Source organism: Mercenaria mercenaria, chromosome 6 (assembly GCF_021730395.1).
Source record: "Mercenaria mercenaria strain notata chromosome 6, MADL_Memer_1, whole genome shotgun sequence".
Taxonomy (NCBI): domain Eukaryota; kingdom Metazoa; phylum Mollusca; class Bivalvia; order Venerida; family Veneridae; genus Mercenaria; species Mercenaria mercenaria.
In genome coordinates, this window is record NC_069366.1 from 1,859,005 (window position 1) to 1,883,127 (window position 24,123).

The following is a 24,123-nucleotide window of genomic DNA, read 5'->3' on the forward strand; positions in this document are numbered from 1 at the left end:
TGTAGGCTTGGGTGGCTATTTACATAGTATCTCATGAAAAACATGCACTTTTTACCTCTAGGCACGAAAACATCATGAATAATTAGAAGCAAATATGGTAAAGATCAGCGTTTTGAAAAGAAAAAATATGTAAAAATCAAAAACCTAGGGGAAAGTGTGACATTTTTATGGTGAAATTTGTCAACAAACAGACGATTTTTTTAAATGTTAAAACCCACAGAATTTCACAAGGTAAAATATGTTAAGAAAGCTATTGCTGGGCTGGAGAGAGAATGATCTCTGCTACCGATATATATGCGTCGAAGTATGGGACAAATGTCTAGAAATATGAGAAAATCTAAGAAACAATTTCAGGACTGTTAGATGCATGCCTGTGTTATCTTATCATGTAACAGGTAACATAGATAGCTTACTTTTCTATTGCACTGGTATAACATGGACAAGATTAGGATTGACAAACTGTGTTCACTCAAGAATTTCACTCTATAAACAGATTGTTTCTCTTGTAAAGAGGGCTTAGGGTAAGTATTCAAACAGATAATTATCATTTTAAAATTGATTTTTTTACTACTGATTTTTTTTTTAATTTTAATGTTTTTGGTTTAAACAATATTTTATTCATATATATTTACAACATGAAACGTTACATAGTTACAGCATGAAGGATTGAGTAGAAAGCCAAGCTTATTTGAAACTCTCTCTTTGCGTATTTTGGTATTTTGTTTCGGTAACATGTTAACTTCACAATAAACAGTATTGTATTTAGACCGGTTAGACATAAAATGAAGGAAAATAAATATACGTGTATTCATTTAGTATTTAAAGCAAATGTAAAGACAAAAACATATCTATGAGATCGTACAGGAAAGAAAGGACAGAAAAGCAAGAAGCAAGAAAAGATACTAGGTTGTAGTGGTCACTTTAGAGCACTTGGTTATGTTTGACGGACTTGTATCATACTCATAAAGGGTCTGAATTAAGAAATTAGATAATTTGGAGTCGTGTTATGTTTTAAATCTGTTTGTTTGCTGTATATATTTTTGTACGTGTAGAAAGATAGAATTATTTTGTGTGTTTGTGATTGATGAATTACCATATAGCAAAGTATGTAGTGTTATGTTGGAAATTAGTTGGACGCTGTTGAATAATTCCGCGCGCTCTCTTGTGTAAATAGGACAGTTGAAGAAATAGTGGTATGTATTTTCAACCTCGCCACATGTACATAGTGGGCTATTAACGATGTTCTTGGAAAAGAGGTCTTCATTTAGAGAACTACAATGTGTTCTGAGTCTACAATGGAGAATTTGGTATTTGCGGTCTCCAACATAGTAGTAGTCGGGGGCTTTATGTCCTCCAGAAAAGAGTCTCCTTTTAAAGATTGCTAGTGTGGGAGAGTTTCGCAGATCTAGTGGTAATTGATTCCATTCGGTTATGGTTGATGGTAGGAAAGAGTTAGCATATAGTTGTGTATGACACTGAAAGTTTCTGATATTGTTTGCATTTCTTAGATTGTATACAGATGTTTGGCCAACGGCATCTGGAACCAAGGAGGAGAGATAATGGGGAGTCAGAAGATTAGTCATTTTATAGAATAGGATCAGTTTATGTTTGTTTCTCCTGATTTTAAGGGGCTCAAATCCAGTATCATTGTACAGGTAATATTTTTATTTAACAATATCAAAGTCGTGGGGGTGTTGACCGCAGCGGTCAAATTTAACAGAGAGGGGGCGGGTAGCGGGGAGGGGCGTTCTACACTTACTTTCTTTATCCGCTGTTTGGCCATGAGCTTTGTTTTTGCGGAAGTCAGGTTTATTATAATTATTCTATTAAATGAAGGTTAATGATTTCTGCGCATGGTACATTTTCGATTTTATTAAGAATATAAAAATGATCCTGAATATAAACTTTAGAGATATATTAGGTATTTTCCTTAAGTAAACAAGTGAATGAAGTATTGCCATGCAATACAAAGTCCCCTACTGGAAGGCACCTAATTTTCTCTACTGCAGCATAACATAATGGACTGATATCTGTCAATGATGTATAAACAATATTGTACTATATATATGGAAAGTAATTCCGAAGAAAATACACCAACATTTTTTATTGGGTCCATATGACACATGAGCTTATATAAAAATATTTTACAGACTGGACAGGAAAAGATAATTGTTGTGCAAAAGTTAAGGTCACATCTGAATCATTATTCTTCTGCATATATAGGCTAATCACTATCAAATCAATTGAAAGCCTACGCATATCTATCAAGAGTCTTCAAAATATAAGAGTTCTACAACCTTTCTTCTTTTCCTCGTGCCCATTTTCAGTAGCATCGTGGTTTCTTTACAATGCTGCGATTAATTATGTACCTGAATTTGTTGCCTTTTGTCAAAATCTGCATGCTTCTATTGTATGCTAGATAAAATGGCGGCATTCCGAAAGGCTAACACTGAAAGAAGCGAAAAGGAGTTCTTTTAATTGGTTGTAGCTTTCGTACATAAAAGCTAACGCCCCTTTTTCTATTTTAGATACAGATTTTGATAAAAAAAAATGAAAATCTGATATAATTCTAGAAAATGTTGAAATAACGTTATCAAGTAAGTGGATTTTAGTAGTGTTCAGCCTATCATTACATATCTTATGTTGATGAGATTGCATCTTTGTAAACGGCGTAATATGATATAAATGAAATTGAACCCTACCTTGATGCAACAGATATTTTGCAAAACTTGACATGCATGCGTTGATTTTTAACAGATTACATGTATTTGGTAAGTTTATTTGATTTTGTTGATGTTTTCGTAAAGTAAATTAACATTTATTTATTGAAATGCACATAAATTAATAAACGAATTAATCATTGCCAAAAAGCATCATATTGACTTTACACAAACATTTACATTTAAACAAGTAAAATATCAGGGGGAAAACACTCCAAGGTCATTCTTATCATCAGGTTTCTTCGTGTAAAACTACGTAAACATCACTGCTAGACAAACGTGAACAAAACTTTTCACTGGATGTCCGTTTATGTGTACATATACATATAATATTTGTGTATTAACGTCTGCAGAAGCCCGTGGGAATTTTGTGACCGAGGCCAAAGCATAAAAAGACAAGCCACGACGAATAAATTCATTGTTTTTATATGTGAAGACTTTACGATTCCTGTACAGTTTTTAGTTTTTGGAAACGGTAAGTATGTTTTAAATGTCCATAATCGGGATCCACAAATCAACAACACTACCAAAAGCATGTATTGAAGGTTTTAACGATCTTTTATTTCTCGTTATTACAAACATGACATAATTTTGTATATATGTACTTAAAACTTTGTTAAACAGGAACAAAATTTCAAGAGTAACTTTACACTCAGTATTTTTAACACATTTCGAGTACTGATGAATACGAACGCAGTGACAAGCTTTCAAGATTTATATGAATTCTGCGAATAGTTGTATAAAAATATATCGACTAATACTTACATGAAATTCCCTGTGTGATATTTGTCCTTTTTTTTCTCAAATCCACTAACATGATCCCTAAAAACAAACAATGTCTGTCTCTGGCAAGGCATTTCAAAACTAAAATCATATATTAACAGTATGTGAATCGTCTTCTTAATACACGATTCACGTGTGAGAATTCAGTGAAAAAAAAAAGTTTTTATGTAAGAACATTTTTAAATTAGCTTTACACTGAACAGCTTCTTACTTGCCATTCCTTACATTTAGTAGTATATTTCTCTTGTCCTAGTGCATGTCGCAATTACTACAAAAGCTATGACTTTTTACATGTACAGTGAGTAGATTACTTGCAGATTTTTCTTGGTGCACCGGCTTACTGGCACCAGACCAGAATAAAACACTGTACATGTTATAATTCTATCCTACAGTGTTCCGTTGGGGCCATCGCAGTTTCGCGTTGTCGTCCTAAGGGCGAAATCGCGAAAACACGATATTTTTACACGAAAACGCGATATATTGACGCGAAAACACGAAGCAAAAAGTATCGGGTTTTCGCGTTGTTAATATCGTGTTTTCGCGTTTTCGCCCTCGATCTGCCATCGTCTTTTCGTGTTTTCGCCTTCGTGACAAGCCGGGCGAAAACGCGAAAACACGATATTGATAGCGCGAAAACGCGATATTTTTGTATCGTGTTTTCGCGATCTTCTGTCGTGTTTTCCCGTTTTCGCCATCTCAACTGCAAAGGCGAAAGCGCGAAAACACGATGTTTTAATATCGAAATTTCGGTTGGACATGCGCAAACGGTTGCAAGACATTTCGAGAGACCGTACATTCGACCCCGATACATTTCAACCCCAACTCCTTGGATATTTCGACCCCAACTTGGATATTTCAACCCGAATCTAATCCTTTTTTCGAACCCTATTCTTTGATATGCATGGAGGTTAAAATATGTAGCAGTGTAGTTATTAATCCATTTAGAGTTAACTGATAAAGATAACATGTATAACATGTAATAGAATGATGAAATCGAGATTGAGTTGATCTTTTCTTTTTGAAGGTGATTTAGCTTTTGTTTTTGTTTTTTTTAATAAAAAGAAAACTGTTATTCGATATTATCCGTGTATATGCCTTTTCGCCTGTCTACCTTTTCATCAGTCAAATAAGGCAGAACTTGCTAAGACTTTATTGAATGTGTTTTACATGAAATCTGTTTTATAATTAGAAGGCAGTCTGAAGGATATACTTACGTACCAGTTTACAAGTATTTTATTAAGAGCAGGGAAATGTCTCTAAATACTGTGTGAATCTAGGCGATGCTCTTGCTGAAAAACACGCACTAAGTGTATAAAACGGCAATGTTTAGCCGCATCTGCACTTAGAAAATGGTAACATACGAATAGAATAACAAATCAAATCATCAACTTAAAGATGTCATCGTCAAAATCTCAGCCCCCCCCCCCCCCCCCCCCCCCCCCCCCCCCCCCCCCCCCCCCCCCCACACACACACATAAAAAAACATTCATTTAGATTGGTGAATCAACCGCTTCTCACATAACTACAAGGTCAGGTCAGAAAAAGAAACTGGTAAAGTTCTGCATGCCGTGTGTCAGTTATAGTTTCCATACGGCTCTATATAAAGTCAGAAAAATGCTTGATTCAGATTTACAACAATATAAAAATATTGAATGTTTTGCTATTACGCGAAATACAGCTTGCTTCTTTTAAATTTTCACATCACTGGTAGAAATAGAATAACCACCCAAACCGCATCAATACTTTATTTGCAAACAAAATGTAAATCGCACGTCGGCTTGAGTTTCGTGATCAATTGAGAATAAGCCCAGTGTCATAAAATGCTCCCTCTATATTTTATCCATATATGTTGCAGGCCCGTAGCCAGAGGTAAAAAAATAGGGAGGCATTTGGTAGGGGGTCCGGGGGTATGCTGCCCTGTATTTTTTTTTTTTCGAGGGTGCCATTTCGTGCGTTTTTCTGCATTTCAAACATGTTTTTTGTATTTTTAAGATACCGATTTTGGAAAAAAATAAATGACGTTAAAAAGATTCGCGTAGCTTTTAGTTAATATATATAGTTAATATAGATGTACAGAAAAATAAGAGTTTTGAAATAGCCAACGTATTTGCGATTATTGTCACTCTTAAACGCTAATTTAAAGGCATATGGTCATGTTTGCTTGGTTCTTACATCTTCAGTTGAGCAAATGTATATATGTTAATGTATAAACTTTTTAGCATTGCTGACGTGAAACGAAAATGAAAGAAGCAACACAGTTTATGCATATACAAATACAATACAGAAATGTAATACAAAATTAATGTACTTAGTACATAATATATTTTGTCAATCTTCTTAAAATAATATTACATCTTTGAAATTCAGCTCTTGGATAAATAGTGCGTATCACATGTCAGATCTGAAAGATCAAACGTTGTCATAAAGTTCTACTTATAAGTTAATCGAAATCTAAAATGTCACACATTTTTTATAAAAATAAAAAGTATAAACGTTACGAACAATTAATAAGTTCTGATATAAGTTCTTAACTTTAAAGCGACCTTATACTTTTGAGAGAAATCTTATAACGATGTTTTGAAATGCTGTACGTAGATCTATAATCGTGACTTTTTAGAAATGATATGTTCAAAGGCGTGTTAAGAACAAAACCGCATGATTGCAAGACTTCATTCTGTTGTAATGTCAAAATGAATCAATTTAGAAAATATATCAACATTCAGTCAGATAAACGCCACGTTTTATTTAGGTATGCATAATATAAAACTTCTTTCGCAAGAACATGAACTAACTGACAGCGACAGTGTAAGCTGGAATATAAACTAACGGGCGCATAGAATGTGCGAAAGCTATGCTATATAGCATGGCCGTAGCGACTATTGAGGCAACCGAGGCACTTGCCTCGGTCATAAAAATGACACTCTGCCAAATATTCATGTTTTTTTTACTCGAACAGTACTGTTATAGTATTTTAATTTTTCCATGTATAAGGAGTCATATTCGGGTTTGTCGTATACATACAGCTCCTCTGTCCCAAGGAGCTATATACGAAAACATGTGCCGAATACAGCACCCCGGGAAGTTTATCCGAAGGGAGCTATATGGGGTATGACAAATATGTCTTCAATTTTCATTTTTGAATAGATATGTTATATATGACAACAGCGTAAAAAACACGATACGACGTTATAACTATGTGGTATTTGTGAGATATTTCAGTATCATACTTCAGTTTGTTGTCATGTGATATATTACTGAATGTATATGCTGATGCTGCCCACATAAAGTGGGACTCATGCTTATTTGTAAATAAACTAAACTAAACTAAACTAAACTGCGCGCATTTCAGATATCTTAGTGCAAGTGGTATCATCAATCTGACTAAAGTACATCTCCTATGACGCTACGCATAGGATCTGACAACGAGCTATTGATGGCCTCGTTCTGACCACCCTTCAGTTAGCCAATCAAAAGCTACCTTACAGGATTCTGCAAGCTTTAAAAAGTCTTGCGTTTTGATATCAACAATTTTTATGTCGAAAGATTTCAGATAGCCGGTTAGCTCAGTCGATAGAGCACTTGCTCTGTAAACGAGAGGTCCCAGGTTCGAGTCCTTAACTACAAATTTTTCTTACTCCTTGACATTCGAACATGTTGTCTGATTGGTTCAAACAAAAATAGATTTGCGAAAATACAGAAGACGAATGTGAATGGGTCGTTCTCAGATCTTCGTTTAGAAGAGCAAGTACTTTAGTCAGATTGGTGGTATCATATTATAGAGATAGTACCCAAATTTTAAATTATGAAAAGCAATTGAAAAATTCTTGTTTGTTGTTTATATATAATATGCAAGACCAAAAAATCTTGAATTGACCATTTTCAGCATGTTGTTTTAATGTTTTTAGTTTCCATGTAGCCGCTCCTGCAGATAGTCCTACCTATCAAGCTATTGATAATTATTGCGGGAATAACTTCTCTTAATGACGGAAAAGTGTAAGATACATGCATATTGTATGATATCAGAAAATGTTTTAAGTCTGATAAAATAAATTCAAAGCCACTATTTAATCTGAAATTTAGATATAATGTTATTCAAACCATATCATATATCATATATAGAAATAAGTAAAACTGTTCAATATTTACCATGAAAATTAACATTACATTGAAATTACTTTTTACTAAGCTGTGACATATACAGATGTATGGATGAATGCAAGGTATGATTATTATCTGAGTCATTGAGTGTTGTGGTCTCTAAAGCAAGTTTGACCACATACTTAAAATTAAAAATCTAAGTATTGCACTGAAGGCTATGTCAGGTTGACATTAAGATATCATTTCATGATTCAGACACGCAAGTAAAGAAAAGAAATTTTAATTATCTTCAAACGATTTACCAAATATAATATCAAATCAAGTTTTGCAGTCAAAAAAGTTACTCATAAAGTTACACATGCATCGCAGTCTAAACACGCTAAATGAAACAATATATATATACAATACTGTGGAAAAAATTATCTTAAAATGTATGAAGCGTAGTGAATGTCGCAAAGTAAGTTTTTATGCCTTTTTAGTTGTTTGGATCTCATTGCTTGGTAATATGGGCATAAGTTCCAGTGTCATTTAATTTGTGAAATAAAATAGGAATAAAAAGCACCTGATAACTCCGTTCGAATAATAGAAACAGACAGCAGCCTCATACTGTAAATGAAATGATTTAATGGAAAAGTAGCGAAACAGATTTCCGATTTAAAATTTAAACCTCTTTCGGTCAGCGGCGTGGAGTCTAATTACACGCTTATACACTTACCATTGCTACATTACATACAATTTATTGTTCAAGATTGTACGATACTACACTATGTCTACCTCTCACATGTACATGTAATTATACAGTATTAAAACCAAGATGTTGTAAAAGTTGCCAATCGTTAGTTAAAAACTGATATAACTTACGACCTAAAATTACATTAAAGCTCAATCTCGATTTTTCTCAGCTAGAGCTGGGCTTAATTCTATCAAATATCGAAAGAAGCAATAAAACAGATCAGGCAAGGGTATAAGGCTAGTGCCAATGTTGGCGCATACATTTGTAAACTGTATTTTTGTAGATTTGTATTTCAGAAGAAAATACAGGACCGTAGCAAGGTTGATTTTTTTGTCTTAAACACTACATACCTCCACCTCCTCCCCTTCATAGAAACTGTTACAAATTATTTGCGCAAATTATTTAGATTGCATCTTTTCAGGTCTCCTATTTAAGAGGACAGGTTTGAAGAATTATCAGACCTCGACGTTTCAGTCGTTCAGTTATGACGTTCCACTTTTTAATGAAATTTATTAGCGAGTGCAGTGAGTGATAAAATACTTCTGTTGCATATGCATATCTGAAACTCTGGGATACGGTCAAAATAAATATTTTATATTTGCTTAATGCAGATTTTGGTACTCCTAGTCCTACAGCTTAGTAAATATTTCACAACTGCAATTCATTTAATAATTTCTACTGGTTACTGGTTAGTACCAACAAAAGTTTTACCACTATTACAAGAAATGAATGTCAGGTTAACGTGATTTGATATCCTTTCATGATCGTTTCATGATTCAGACACGCCAGTAAAGAAATTTTAGTAATTTTCAAAAGATTTATAAGATATAATACTGAATCAAGTTACCGGTCAAAAATGTCTACTGTCTGTGTCAAAATAACAGTACATTGTATATGTTATCAGATACATTTGCGTCATAATCTAAACGCCCCTAAATGCAAAAAAAAAATTTATCTAAAATGGTAGAACTGCTTTCAAATGTAAATAGCGAAATGCATACCCACAAGGTAAGTTTTTTCCCTTTTAATTGCTTGGATCTCATTACTTGGTAATATGTGCATAAATTGCAGTGTCATTGCATTTGTAAAACAAAACGAGAGAAAAAAGCTCCTAATAACTGCGTTCGAATAATATAAACAGAAAGAAACCATAATACTGTAAATGTAAGGTAATTCAAAAATAGCAGGACAAAACAGTGTCTTATACCGATGAGAGACGTATTTAGCTACTTTTATTCCAAAGAGCGTGACAGAATAAGTTTCCAGTCAAATTTAGAATTTAAATGATCAGTAGCAAAACTCTTTCTGTCAGATGTGTTGAACCTAATGATAACTTCTTGTTACACATTTATCCTTACCATTGCTTCAAAATTGTACTCGTGAGTATTTTATACGAATAAAAATTTATATATTTATCATACTAGAAAAATTATATTCATGTAGTACACTTTAAGTCTTACAACTTTAAATATATCCATAGTCTAAAACAAATTATGTCAAACATTGTAGATACTAGTTTAAACTTTGATCTTCCTTATTCAGTTTCAAATAAGCTCCAGTATTGTAGTATCAGCCGAAGTGTTGCCCATAAGTATATCAAAACAATGTCTTAGTATTTTTTTATTCGGCACAATAGAATAGTCAGTTTGCGAAGTTTCTTGATTGGTCGCTTAATGAGTAATACCTGTAAGGCAAAATGTACTGTATACGTTTATCACAGTTCAACATAAAGGAATTTATGTTCGCTTGAGAAATAAATCTATGTTTTTTTCAGTAGGTACGCAAGAGCTATAAGTTCTGCTTCTATTACTCTAATCCAGTCCGTACAATATAACATGCCTCGATTAATCAATTTCACGCACGAGCAGGTCACGGGTGTGTCAATTTTATCATTTTATATTTCAAACCGGCTTATTCCTTCACAAATAAATAAGCAGACAAGTCGATAGTTCGTGTACAAAAATACCTTCATCACATGTTTGAAGAGCTGGCGTTTTTCCAGTAAAGTTTTCATTGTATGAAAGAAGATTTTTTTTATTGAAAACTAATATCCTTTTCAGCATGAGAGCAACATTAGACGGAACTTTGATTTTAGGGAAAATTGTTTGAACATTTTTACATTTAATTTTACTCATATGAGACAAATCAGCAGCTCCATCAAGAAGAATATTATAGACATACACCTCCCAAAAAGTAAGTTATGTGTTGCATCCGAGACCTCCACCGCAAGAGAGACATTACAAACGAACCATAAATCGGTATGAGTACTCGGGGTAGATCGCGGAGTGAAAGGGTAATTTTTCTCTTTAATATAAAAGCAGCGCAACAAAATGTGTTTTTCATATCATATATCCTATTTTTGGGGGAGCCCCTACAAACTCTCCTATGGAGGAGGGTGGGACACAACCTTCCAAATTAATGCCTGTCGGGGCTTTGCCTTAACCATTCAAATTTACCTAACAACCACGAACAAACGCACATACTCGTTTTAGTCTATCGCTACGGTCATGTATTATTCGTGATGTTAAGAAAATGGCGGAAAATACTTTAACAAATTAAAACGAAATAATAGTGCCTCAGTTCGGTTATGCCTTTTAAGATGGTGACCCAAAACATATACTTTTTTCTCATAATCTTGGCAGAAAAACAGGGAGGCACCGGCCTCCCTGTGCCTCAGTGTAGTTACTGGCCTGTATTGTGTGCCGTTCGTTTTGTTTGTCGTTTTGTCTGTCAGTCTGTCTACGTTTGTATGTCATTTAGTACAGATGGAATCTGCGATAGATTGTCCTTGAAATGAAAAAAAAATATCCTGTGACAACTATCGGGAGCTAAAAGAAGCAATTTTAGACTGGGGCAGATGTTGTTTATTATATGCATGACGATGTACCATGTACAAGTCTTTATGCAAGCTCCGTAGCATTAGCTCCATATAACCAAGGTATATATCTTACACTCACTTTATGAGCTCTGTTTGATGATGTAGTAAATCAAATCAAAAACCAACACGTATCTTTGATTGAAATCTGTCATTTAATATCTAAATGACGAATTTGAAAACACAATTAACAATAAATGATTCTGTTACAGCATCATACATAATATGTGATAGGTGACTAATTTTATCAAGAAAAGACAAATATTAACAGTTGATATGCATCATCAAAGGTGGGGATCTAACCTTTATGCCACATATTGCAAAAACATAATAAATGGATTTCATTTATTAAGTTATTAGCAATAACCCCATCCGAAGAAAGTGAGTGTATCATTTATTTATCAACAGCTTACTCATGTATCTTTGTATATTTTATGTGATTACTTTTTTCAGTAAGAATACATTTGAAATAGGACTAATTGTTAAATTGTTCCTGTTTTATTGGTAAAACATTCGTGAAAATTTGGTATCTGTCTCCTCGCCCTTCTCGAAAAAAAATGACCGAAAGGATTGTGAACGTGATTTTAAAATAAACATGTATTCAAGTTCATTCTATTCATTATTTATTTAATTGTTGTTGGCGTAGTCCTAGCTAGTTTAATCTATTGCTAATCAATCATAAGTGCAGCAAAATTTGAATTTTGAGACATATTTCAAATGCCTGTGTACCGTTGTAAAATTGCACTGTTTTATAAATAAGTGACTTTAATTCAGTTAAAAGTCCAGATCTTATTTGGAAAGATGTCGGGGTACTGGCAGAGTTATTTTGTTTTTGTAATGTTTGAATCAGTGTTCGCGTTTTCTGAAAATTTCACTGAGTCCCTGGGACTCAGTACTCTCAAGAATGTTGAGTGCCAGCCAAATATGATTGAGTCCCATGTTTTGTGACTACAATATTGACAATTGACTATGTTTTACAATAAATAACACCTTATTTAACTTCATAAATGCATGTTATCCAGTTCTGATAAACACAACAAAGGTATGAAGAAATTACAAAGTTTAATCAGATATGGCTAAAACTAGTTAATTGTTACTTAAAAAAATAAAAATAAAACAAACCTTGACTAGAATTTCATATAATACTTGAAAAAAATTCATTATCCATTATACAATGTGTAATACAGACTAAAGTTAACAAAAATAACATTTAGCTTTATCTAATACTTTGATGCATAAATAGAATTTTTTATGCATGTATGTTGTATTTCTAAGCATTAAAATTTAAATGGAAATACACTGACTGTTGAACACAAAAATTCTTTTTAAATTAAAGCAACAATTTCCCATCAGAATATTTTTAGAGTTTACGGTTTTTATCATGAACATTTGTTCATACAGGACACAGAAAATGCTAACAGTTTAAAGAACTATATAAACTTGATGAACAACTGTGAACACTAACACAAAATGTTTATTGCTAGTAACACTAAAGTGGCACACTTGTTGGTTTAACATTAAATTTTGTGCATTAACTTGTGTCTATTTCCTTCTGTTTTTAATGGCCCTGAATTTCCTGGCTGCCTCAGTATAATCAAACTGAGCAAAGTGTGGGCCATTGATACTGATCTTCATAATGTCCTGGAGAGTTTGTTCACCTAGGCGGTTTCTGGCCTTGTTTTTTGTGAGGTTTTGAGAGGAAAATCCGCGTTCACAAGATGCACTGTTGAGAGGAACACACAGGGCCAACTGCCCTAAGACAACATAGTCTGGGTACTCTTCTCCTAGAGTTGTGACCACAAGTTGAATGTAGTCTGCAAACCCCATACGTCTGTGAAGGCGAGTGTGGTGTTTGAACTGCAGGAAGTCTCTGAAACATCTGTCCCTGTTTAAAATGATGTCAGCATTCATATCAGCTGGTTGGTAGTAGTCCAGCAGTTGTTTCAGGTCCTCCTTCCCGTAGGCTGACATGGCACTATACTCTTCTGGGTACAGCTTTGGTGAGAAAATGGCATCGAAACTCTTCATCACATACATGCATAGTCTCACTGGGAAATCTCTGCTCCAGCTTCTCCAAGAGACTACCAATGAGGGCATCTGGGAAAGAAATAGAACACAAGTGAAAAACAGAAAGAACAGGAGAGCAATAATTATCTAAATAATAAAGTTAGTAACTGACATTATAAATTATTAAGAGTGGACACTGGTTATTTTGACAATAAATACAACTGTGGACTGACGAAATTGAACTTTCTGATTAACAAAAATAATATGTGTTTCTCATTTCAAATTTCTTAAACACTTAGCCTTTTTAATAATACCTTTGGTACGGATGAAGTTTGTTTCATCTACATCACTGATGGTCACAGGCTGGCCCTGGTAACCCCCTGTCTGAGCTATTTGGTCACGAAGAGCTGTGTAGGTCAACATTTCACCTGCACGAAAAGAATAAAATATGGACATACATTTTAGTAAGATTTTTTTGGAGGTCAAAGAACATGCAACATAATATAAGCTTTAATATTTGTTAACTATTCTATATATTTTATGACTGAATAGTTCTATTTTTCTTATATCAATTCATATTCTGAGTATACAGATAACAAATAACGATATCATAGTATGGCTGAAAAATTGTGTCAAGTGTCAATGTGTACTACGGTGTCTACCTGTGTTCTCGCCATAAGTGATCAGTGTGTTCCTGGCTGTCTGTAACCCAGATCTCACAGCTGAGAAGTCTAAACAGGACCTCTGGAATACCTTAGATAGCTTGGTGAATACTGGAAGAATGTCCATGAGCAGACATGTCAGAGATATGAATCCGAACTTATCTACAAGACGAAGATATCCCCTGGCCTGATCATTGTTGACAGCTTCCTGTCCAAGGGTCATTACTAATGCAGCCCAGGAGTCATGAATAGCTTCAACTGCCTGGTGGAGGGATAGCCAACGTACTGGGTGAGGGCGCTTGAGGGTGACCAAATCATCGTCTTCCAGGAGGGCATACACTGCACGAAGTCGGTTGTACCTCACAGCCGAGTTGCGGAAGAAGAAATAAACATTTTCCACAGTTCCCTCGTATGTCTTCACGGCATTGACTGAGGCAGCAGCCTGGATACAGCCAAGGCAAGTTTATGAGCTACACAGTGTATATGGACTAGTCTAAAGTTATCTCCTAGAATTCTAACACCAACCCCAGACTGTACACCCGTCATCACTGCCGCCCCGTCCGTAGCTAGTCCCATGACTTTACCAACTGGAATGTCCCATAACACCAGCCAATCTTTGATTGCGTTGTAAATGGTTTCAGCCTTACCATCGACCACATCTAGATTTGCCGCAAAACTGACGTTAATTTTACCATTGACAACTGTTTGAACATAGATAATAAGTTTCTTGAAGATAGCAATGTCACAGCTTTCATCTGTCATAATTCCAATAAATTTGCTAGCCTCAATCTCACGTTTTATGTCATCAGTTAAAGAGCTGGCAAGACTCTCGACCATTTCAGATACAGCGTCATGTGACACATAGTGTCCTGGCTTCAGTCCATCACAGCCATTACTTTTTTGAAGCTCAAGCAGTGGAGTGTAAGTATGTAGCGGAATGTTGTTTTTAACTATGAAATATACAGTTTTCAGCTGAAAAGTCAGGGAATCTGATGCTTTTTCTTCAGCGCATTTTAATGATTTCTTAAGGGAATTGCGGGACGATTTTGTTTTTAATGCACTTCTATGAGCATCGCTCGAAATATGCCGAACAAGCGCACTACGTTGGAAGTCAGTGCAACCCGTTGTAAAAACGTTTTTAACATTTGCTTCACAACAAATTAGGCACTTCATGATGTCATTGTTGTTATCATTTTTGTCTTTTATTAACCAATCCTTAAACTCGGGGTCTTTAAGCCAACCCTCCTGGAAATTACGGGTATGCTTTTTCTTTTTTGCTGCCGACTCCATGTTTACTTTCGGTTTGTAATGCATGAGTCAGCTGTTTTTAATAATATCCCGCAGTAACTGGACTGTTTCCATATAATTTACATCGATAAGTAGCGATTTTGATCAATACGCTGGACCAGTCTGAATACGTCACTGAATGAAAATAGGCTACGTCATTCTGTACTATTTTTAGAAAAAAATGCTGCTGAAAATGAAATTGGGATTCCGACATCGTGATTAGTTTTGTTGACTTTATACACGTAACGTATTCAATTCCGTTTTTACTTTGCGTCCCATGTACGCAATTGCCTTGAAAATTTTGCGTGCCAACCAATTTTACTGCGTATTTAGATACTTTTACGGCGTAAACGCGAACACTGATTGAATGAAATTATAACATTTGAATAATTATGCAAATGAAATTTTAAGCATGGTTCTACATAAACTAGTTCTGCACAATTTTATAAACCGAAAGTAATGAAGTAACGTCATTGTTCTGGATAACATAAAATATAGCCTAGACTTGTCATACAGTATGATCGAAAATCTATGTATGAATTATTGGTGTTCATGCGTATAATAAATGAAATTGTCTAAAAATGTAATTGTTAAAATGCTGACAAATGAAACAATTCCAATAATATTGAGAGAATTTTTAGACATATATCATAATATCTAAAAAAGCACATAGAAATATTCATTTTAGTTGGCTATATATTCCAATTTATATGTACTCGTACATAATTCCAAACGGTGATGAGAAGTTTTAATAAAATCTGCAAAGTATAAAATTTTCTGTTTGCAAAAATGTTATCGAATATCTTGTGTTTTACTTTGTATACATACTTCATGTTACAATTTTCTCTGAAAAGGTCACATGTCCTACTGAACAGAACATCTTTAAAAATACTTCATCTATGTTAAAATAGTTTGGCTATAAATGTATATGCGCATTTTAATACCAAATAAGTAATATGTTATGTTACATTTGTGACTGGAAAAGTGTATCTATTTCGATACGAAAAAGAAAACTCCAAATATCCTAAGATCGCGTCTCGAATTTACGGTCTCTCGAAATGTCTTGCAAGCGTTTGAAGGCGAAATTACGTTATTAAAACATCGTGTTTTCGCAGTTTTGCCTTTGCAGTTGAGAAAAAATATCGCGTTTTCGCGCTATCAATATCGTGTTTTCGCGTTTTCGCCCTACTTGTTACGAAGGCGAAAACACGAAAAGACGATGGCAGATCGAGGGCGAAATCGCAAAAACACGATATTAACTATTAACAGCGCGAAAACGCGATATTTTTTGCATCGTGTTTTCCGTTTTAGCATCGTGTTTTCGCGTCAAAGTATCGCGTTTTCGCGTAAACATATCGTGTTTTCGCGATTTCGCCCTTAGGACGACAACGCGAAACTGCGATGGCCCCAACGGAACACCGTACTATCCCTACGTATTTAGTATACTATAAGAACAATGGTCTTGAACGAAAAAATGTATGACCCTTTTAATCGCGCATTTCTCATCTTATACGCACAGTTCAGTAAATAGGTATTATGCACATTGTGTCAGTATTTCATATCGCAGAGACACTCTGCATATTTTAACATCGTCAACTTTACAGAAGAACTTGGATGAACTTCCCTAATAAACTTCCGATCTGGACGACACGGCTGTGTGCACGTGTTACAAACAAAAACAGAATATAAAATATTCACAGTTATACTGTAAAACTCGGAACATCTAAGACATAATTTTGAATTTGAAATGGCATGCATCTGTATTGTCTATTAATTCACATTGCACATTTATGTTGCATTTACATAATTCAGCGTACACGCAGTTGAACGACAATTGATATACATTTCCGTATCAGCCAATCAGATTAATTTTGTTAATTATACCCGTTTCTGATTTTCAGGAATGATTAAATGTGTCTATCTATCTTTTCAAATAGCAGGTCACCCGCACTGACATAAAATGACCTGATCTGTCAAACACTGGAGAAGCAATGAATCACCAAAGTCAATTAAAGAATTCAAAATACAGAAACTGGGTCAAAGGCGGGCTTGCCTTCAAGTATCTGAAGCAAGGAATAACAGGATTCGCCGAATGCCTTGTACAACAAGAACATGATAGAATATTTACTACCATAGGGCAAGCCACACCGACCGGAGTTGCATGTAACACTTGCACTCTGAGAACTTTAAAACCAAAGCACAACAGTGAAAAAGACCAAGACACTGGTAAAAATTGGTGTCCATGGGTACAGAAAAATTGCAATTGTTTACCAGGGAAGAAACAACTGCATACATGTCCAAATGCTGTTTGCGATGCCGTTTTTGAAGACATATTAAATAACCATGCTTCGTCACCACCAACACCGTCGTGGCAGAATACCAAAATTGAAAACTGGGGTATATCTCCATGGGAGATTGCTAAATGCTTCATCAATGCACCTGGTTATCATGATAAAAATGATGCTTGCGCTATTGATTCAGCTGGGCTACTACATCTATTCATAAATAACAAGAAATTGCAGTCCCACTTGAATTGTTCAGTTACCGGAAAAGATGTATTCACTAAGGTAAAACAGGCATGCATAGGTTCATATTTGTTTATTGTTGGATATTCTTATTTATTTAATTTTACTGAATGAAATGACCTTTCTGTGTGTGTATTGATCTATTCTTCGGATAGACTTTGAAAATCCGGTCTGTATTTTAAAACTACTTGCATATGATTTGTTCTTTGTTGAGATTGTTGTGTTCTATTCTGTGAAAATGCATTTTTATTTTCAGACTCGCGATCGAAGAAATTTGTTATTCCACTCCCCATCAATGGAACTAGAGGAAAACAAGTTACACGAATTGATTGATGATATTATAGAAATACTTGAGGACGACAGAGAACTAAAGGCAAGAGATGATGCACAGCAAGCTGTGACAAATCTTAAAGATGTAAGAAATTTTGACTTATACGATAAAACAAATAAACATAACTACGATATTCGACATATTTTAAGTGTGTATTTTATGAATTTTAAAAGTGAAAATATAACTTTACTAACAAAATGCTGATAATCATCTTTAATATTCAAAAAAGTTCTTTTATATTAGCTAAAAAATGAAGATGTGCATATAACCACAAGAACTGAGGCTGAGGTTTGCAGAGAGGCAATGGAAGCAATTGTTAGCAAAACAAAAGAACTGGAAGAACTGGCAACTGATCTTAAATGTTTGATAAAGGATACGAAAACTGATTATGATTCAAAACTAAAGACTGTAAGTTAATAAGGCTTGATATGCAGAATCCTTTGTTTTATCTTTTATTCAGTCAATTTTTTGTATACCTAATATAATGTTTCCTATGCAATATTATTTGTGTAATATATTCAAAATCTGCAATATACGCATCAACACAAAAATATTGGAAGTGAAACTGAGGTTAAATCATAATTCACTTCTACCGTAGTGGAATATTTCGCTGTTATATAGATTGAACACAGGTTTCGTGTACATGAATCAACCCGTACTCTAAAACTCTAAAACGAATGCTCGTTTAGAAGACATTATGTAATTGCAGGATCTCCTTTATGTATTTTGAAATGACCCTGAAGAAATGGCTTCATAATTATATGCAAATATTAAATGTAAGCTTGTAAGTATCAACTAAAGGCATAGCAAATTTTGAAACAATTTTACAACGTCCACGGTTACCTTTGAAACGAATATTTTTATTTTACAGCATCAGTGAGAATTATATAAGATAGAGATTTAAAATCTCGGGAACAAGATTTTTCAAATAAAATCTTTATTTCATGTTCATCAATAGTTACTGACCTTGATTTAACACTGACAGTGTTATTGACCCTGTTGGTCACATAAACAAATTTCTGTCCTATTAATTTAAGCTACGTACGTACCAAGTTCCATTACGATTTCTCAATCATAATTAATAGTTATTGAGCGATAGCATTTCAGTAACAGCAACCCCTAAATACAGTCCAAAGCTAGTTCTTCATATTAGCTTAAAAGTTTGTTGACAGTATGTCAGTCCATTCTAAATTTTTAAACAGGAAATCATATTTTCGATTGTCCAAGCACAAAGATTAAATGTGACACTGACCTTGACCGCTGCCCTCCAAAGTTTCTACTTTCAAAAGGGTAGAAATAGACCGCTTTAGATCAATGTGTCACAGTGCAATTTTCAAATTAAACGTATTCATTAAGTTATGCTGACCTTGAACTTGAGCCACTGACCCCCTGTGCAATCCCAACATTAGCTTTTCTATAATTTAACTATAGACCAAGTTTAATTTCAATACAGCAAGTCAAACTAAAATTAGTGAACGAAAACTGTTAAAAAAGTTTTTAGTAAAAGTGACCTTGACCCTTAATCTGCTGGACCAATATGCAACTCCTGACATTGGTTTTACTATAAGCTATCAACCCAAACTTAAGTTATTGGACGGAGTTGAAAAACAAGACGCCGCTCATCCATCCATTTATCCAATCGCCCGCCCAACGACATCCAGGTTTTCAACTTTGGAAAACCAGTTTAAGATTAATGAAAGATTCGTCATGTAAAATTGGACATGTACATTACATTTAACGACACCTCATCTAATCTGTTTGATATTTTAACGATTTCGTTGTTTTCGAATGCGTATTGAGTTGTCTGTTCCCATGTATGTGACAAACTAAATGTATTTAATGCATTTTAAGACAAATTCGTTATAAGATTTATACGTGCAATTAATGCACTTTGTCCTTTAACTTTTGTCTGTGCGGGAGAAGTGTTTTATTGTTTGAAACAGTCTACTGCAAGGTCCGCCCTTTGAAATTAACAAATAAAAAGGCATGTGTTCTCGTTGGATTTTTGCTAAAAATTATAAAAATCGTAGTTAAATGTCGAAAAACGCGATGTCGTGTTTGTGATGGTTGGCGATGGAAACTATAGACGAAGTTACAACGCCGTTGGTTGCCTTGTTGTTAAACCGGATGTTAATTACGCTATTTACTTGTGGCAAAAAGACATCATCATTGTATTACGAATTGTATTACCACAATAAAAACAATCGATCACACATTTTTTTTGTACAGAATGCTTTGATTTAAGATAGATATGTTATTAATGATATCTTACCTGAGGAGCCGCCTTTCCGTCCACAACAATTTTTTATGTCTAGATCCACTTACAAAACATAAAACGTGAACCTTAATGTCAATGAAATGAATATGTCAAATTTTCTTTCATTTTATCATCTTTTCATTCTTTCAGTTTTGCTTCAAACAGCTGTTGTATATATTTGCCCGACTTGAATGATATTTATTATAAGTTTTAAGAGGCGGAGCTATTTGTCATTCAAGTTGCTGTTCCCTCTTGTATACGGGAAATTATTACCTAATAATTATGCAAGTGGCGTGATAAAACATTGATCACCTTAGTGATCAAAACCGTAAAATCGCACATGTTTGTGATTTCGAGCATGTCACCTACTTAGACAGGGTAATAAAAGTTACTGAAGGTGACTCACTGATATTTTCTCTTCAGTCATCAATGCCATAAAAGTGCACAACCGGACAAATATAGCACGTGGCGGGCTGTTTCTGAAATATACAAAAAACGTTATCACACGATATATGCAGAAATCAGATCTTCAGTTAATCGAATTAATAAAACAAACCTGAATTCCACAAAAATTTGAGATCATGGTCTTAACAACAGATTAGAAACCTCCCCTAACACATACCACACTCTATCTGGACACACTCTACCCGGACACACTCCCTCCTGCCCAACTCCTCTCCCCTACCCCTCGTAAAACTTGACTCCTGCGGTTATCACCCCAACCCCAATCACCTTTAATTGTGTTAAATAAAACTTTCAAAATTCCAAAAAATCAACAGAAATATTTTCATGTAAGTTGATTGCCACAGGCTATAAGTTCTGTCAGATATTGTTATGTTTTGTCCGTAAAACATGAGCTTTGAATTGGATAATATCAGTTTCCTGTTTTTATGCCCCCGAAGGGAGGCATATAGTTTTTGAACCGTCTGTCCGTCTGTCGGTCTGTCGGTCTGTCAGTCTGTCCGCAATTTTCGTGTCCGGTCCATATCTTTGTCATCGATGGATGGATTTTCAAGTAACTTGGCATGAATGTGTACCACGGTAAGACGACGTGTCGCGCGCAAGACCCAGGTCCGTAGCTCAAATGTCAAGGTCACACTTAGACGTTAAATGTCATTTTTCATGATAGTGCATTCGTGTCCGGTCCATATCTTTGTCATCCATGGATGGATTTTCAAATAACTTGGCATGAATGTGTACCACAGTAAGACGACGTGTCGTGCGCAAGACCCATGTCCGTAGCTTAAAGGTCAAGGTCACACTTAGACGTTAAAGGTCATTTTTCATGATAGTGCATTCGTGTCCGGTCCATATCTTTGTTATCCATGGATGGATTTTCAAATAACTTGGCATGAATGTGTACCACAGTAAGACGACGTGTCGCGCGCAAGACCCAGGTCCGTAGGTCAAAGGTCCTAAACTCTAACATCGGCCATAACTATTCATTCAAAGTGCCATCGGGGGCATGTGTCATCCTATGGAGACAGCTCTTGTTTTTAACCTAAATTTCTCAAAGTGAATGATCAGTATGGCTGAAAAATAATTTATCAAATTATTGCCTGTTAATTATAAATCCCTTACTGTCAGTGATAATGTGCATTAATCAAAGTTTTCATTTTGAGCAAGGCAGTGGTGGATGTGCAAAGGATTTTTTCTTTGTTCTGCACTGGTTTTCATTATAAAACAGGCTCATATTGATTGAAGTGTGATATAACTTTAACGTAGTTTACATTCTGCGGTCATGCTGGAGTGCACATGTGCAAACATTTACTACAGTTACTCAGTCACGGGCCGAGGGCCGAGTGTAAACTCATCTATACCAGATGAACTGATGTTTGATTGTCTTTGAAGATGTACAAATACAAATTTTGTCATATACATTTTAAAACAAACTGATAATAAAGCCTGTGAATAAGATAAAAAGGAATAACTGGTTTAAACATGGGATACTGTATTCGACTGCCCTGGTGTTTGCCAGACCGGATTCGGCAAAATCCACGACAGCCGAATACAATATCCAAGATCAAGCTACTGTTGCATCGACCATGTTATTGTATTCCTGCACCTTTTTGCTTATTATTCTTTTAGCACACGATTACTAAATACTCTCCTGAAACAAAAATGTCTATTTAGCTGAAATATACTCGCAGAAATACGGTATGTAAGCGTTCTAGCCCGTCACGTCAGCTACGCAAGGTCGTAGCATTCGGAATAACTGTCAAAGAGGTACAAACAATAAAAATATTTGAAACCTGAAACATTCTCAATAATATTTTCTACTCTGCTCAGTAATTTATAAAAGACAATGAACATTTAGCTTTCATCTATATTCAGATAGAACTGAATGGGGATTCCGTGTGCGTTATTAATAGATTTATGTCATGGGGCATTTAGCGTTGCTGCTGCCCGTAAGTCAGTACGTCCTTCCGTCCGTCCTGAAATCTTGTGTGTCAAACTCCCCCCACACTATTAGCCTGATTGCTTCAAACTTTTACAGATGTCGGACAAGATTGATGTGCAGATGACCATAAAGGAAGGAATTTTATCTTTGAATGTTTTACCGCAGTTATGACCCTTTGATAGTTTTGCAATATAGAATATAGAGAAAAATCTTGTCTGTCATAACTCTTGCCACACTATTAGCCTGATTTGCTTCAAACTTCCACAGATGAACAAGCTTGATGTGCAAATGACCACGAAGGGAAAATATTTTTACCGCAGTTATGGCCCTTCGATAGTTTTGCTTTATAGAATATAGAGAAATATCTTATGTGTTCAACTTCTCAAACACCAGCTATTGAACGGATATGTTTTAAGTTCCGTAGATGAAGGGTCTTCATGTAAAATGAGCATAAATAATGATTTTTTCCAGAATTATGGCCCTTTCTTAATAGAAACTTCGCTATTTAGAGAATGACGTAGTATGTAGTTGCATCCGTGTCCTGTGGACACCATTCTAGTTTTCTGCCTGCATTTATGTAGGTATATAATAAAAGCAAAACAATAGAGTGAACATCAAATTTATTTTCAGTGTAAGATCTATATTTGGATTGAGGACAAATTTATACAAAATGCATTAACATACATAGTTTGTTCGTAATGTTCTAAGCTTCAGGAAAATGTGGCCAAACAACAAGCAATCGAACAAATTACTGTTGATGAGACAAAACTTGAACCACGTGTCAGTGACGTTGAATCACGTGTAGCTCAGATTGAAATAGACATCACGGATTTGCAAATGGTATGAGGAAATTGTTTAGACATGATATGATGTATTCCATTTTAAAATACATGATCGGGTATAGGGTGCCTATCGTCATTTCAAGCGATATTAACGTTCAATGCATTTGTAATTATAACAGTATTGTTTTGGGAACAAAGTAATAGTGTAGTGTATATATTCTTTCGTATATATTTTGAATATATTGCAATTTGTATTTCGAAGAACTCATCTGTAAAGTAAAGTATTTACAATTCAGAATCAACAAAAAGTTCAATATTTCATTTAGATTATAAATATCGTCGAATACTGTCTAGATTTATTATATCAAATTTTGGTACGTTTTTATTTGATAAAACAGCAACTAACGGAAGTTCACAAAGATGTCAAGAAATTTAAAGATGTCTGCAGTGTTCGAGAGAAGCAGGTTGAGTACGTGAAAAAGAAACAAGGTTTGTTCATAGGTTGCTCTTTGCTTATATGATCTATGCGTATATCAGTTTGATGTGCATTTATTACCTTGTTGCAAATATGCTGAACTATACTTGTAGGCTTAGGTGCCTCTATGGTCAGGTGGTTAAGGTCACTGACTTTAAATCACTTTTCTCGAAACCTCACTTGTGGT

General features: G+C 34.8%; 2 protein-coding genes across 3 annotated transcripts in view; one reads left to right on the plus strand and one right to left on the minus strand.

Annotated features, from left to right (window-relative positions):
* The first annotated feature begins 2,647 nt into the window (after positions 1 to 2,647).
* The window catches only part of LOC123549746 (uncharacterized), a 30,704-nt gene continuing 9,228 nt past the window's right edge, over positions 2,648 to 24,123 (plus strand). Inside the window, exons 1-7 of one of the 2 annotated variants that reach the window (XM_053544956.1) lie at positions 2,686 to 2,771; positions 3,074 to 3,195; positions 17,103 to 17,732; positions 17,947 to 18,105; positions 18,265 to 18,429; positions 23,388 to 23,519; positions 23,860 to 23,950. In XM_053544956.1, the coding sequence (XP_053400931.1) occupies positions 17,157 to 17,732; positions 17,947 to 18,105; positions 18,265 to 18,429; positions 23,388 to 23,519; positions 23,860 to 23,950 (1,123 nt within the window). In that variant the 5' untranslated portion in view covers positions 2,686 to 2,771; positions 3,074 to 3,195; positions 17,103 to 17,156. Of the gene's footprint in view, positions 2,772 to 3,073; positions 3,196 to 17,102; positions 17,733 to 17,946; positions 18,106 to 18,264; positions 18,430 to 23,387; positions 23,520 to 23,859; positions 23,951 to 24,123 lie in introns of both variants that reach the window. The other variant, XM_053544957.1, reaches the window with a different exon arrangement.
* Positions 14,296 to 15,168, minus strand: LOC128557927 (uncharacterized protein C17orf113-like). Its single transcript, XM_053546593.1, has one exon. It carries the CDS (start codon positions 15,166 to 15,168, stop codon positions 14,296 to 14,298), a length of 873 nt encoding a protein of 290 aa, XP_053402568.1.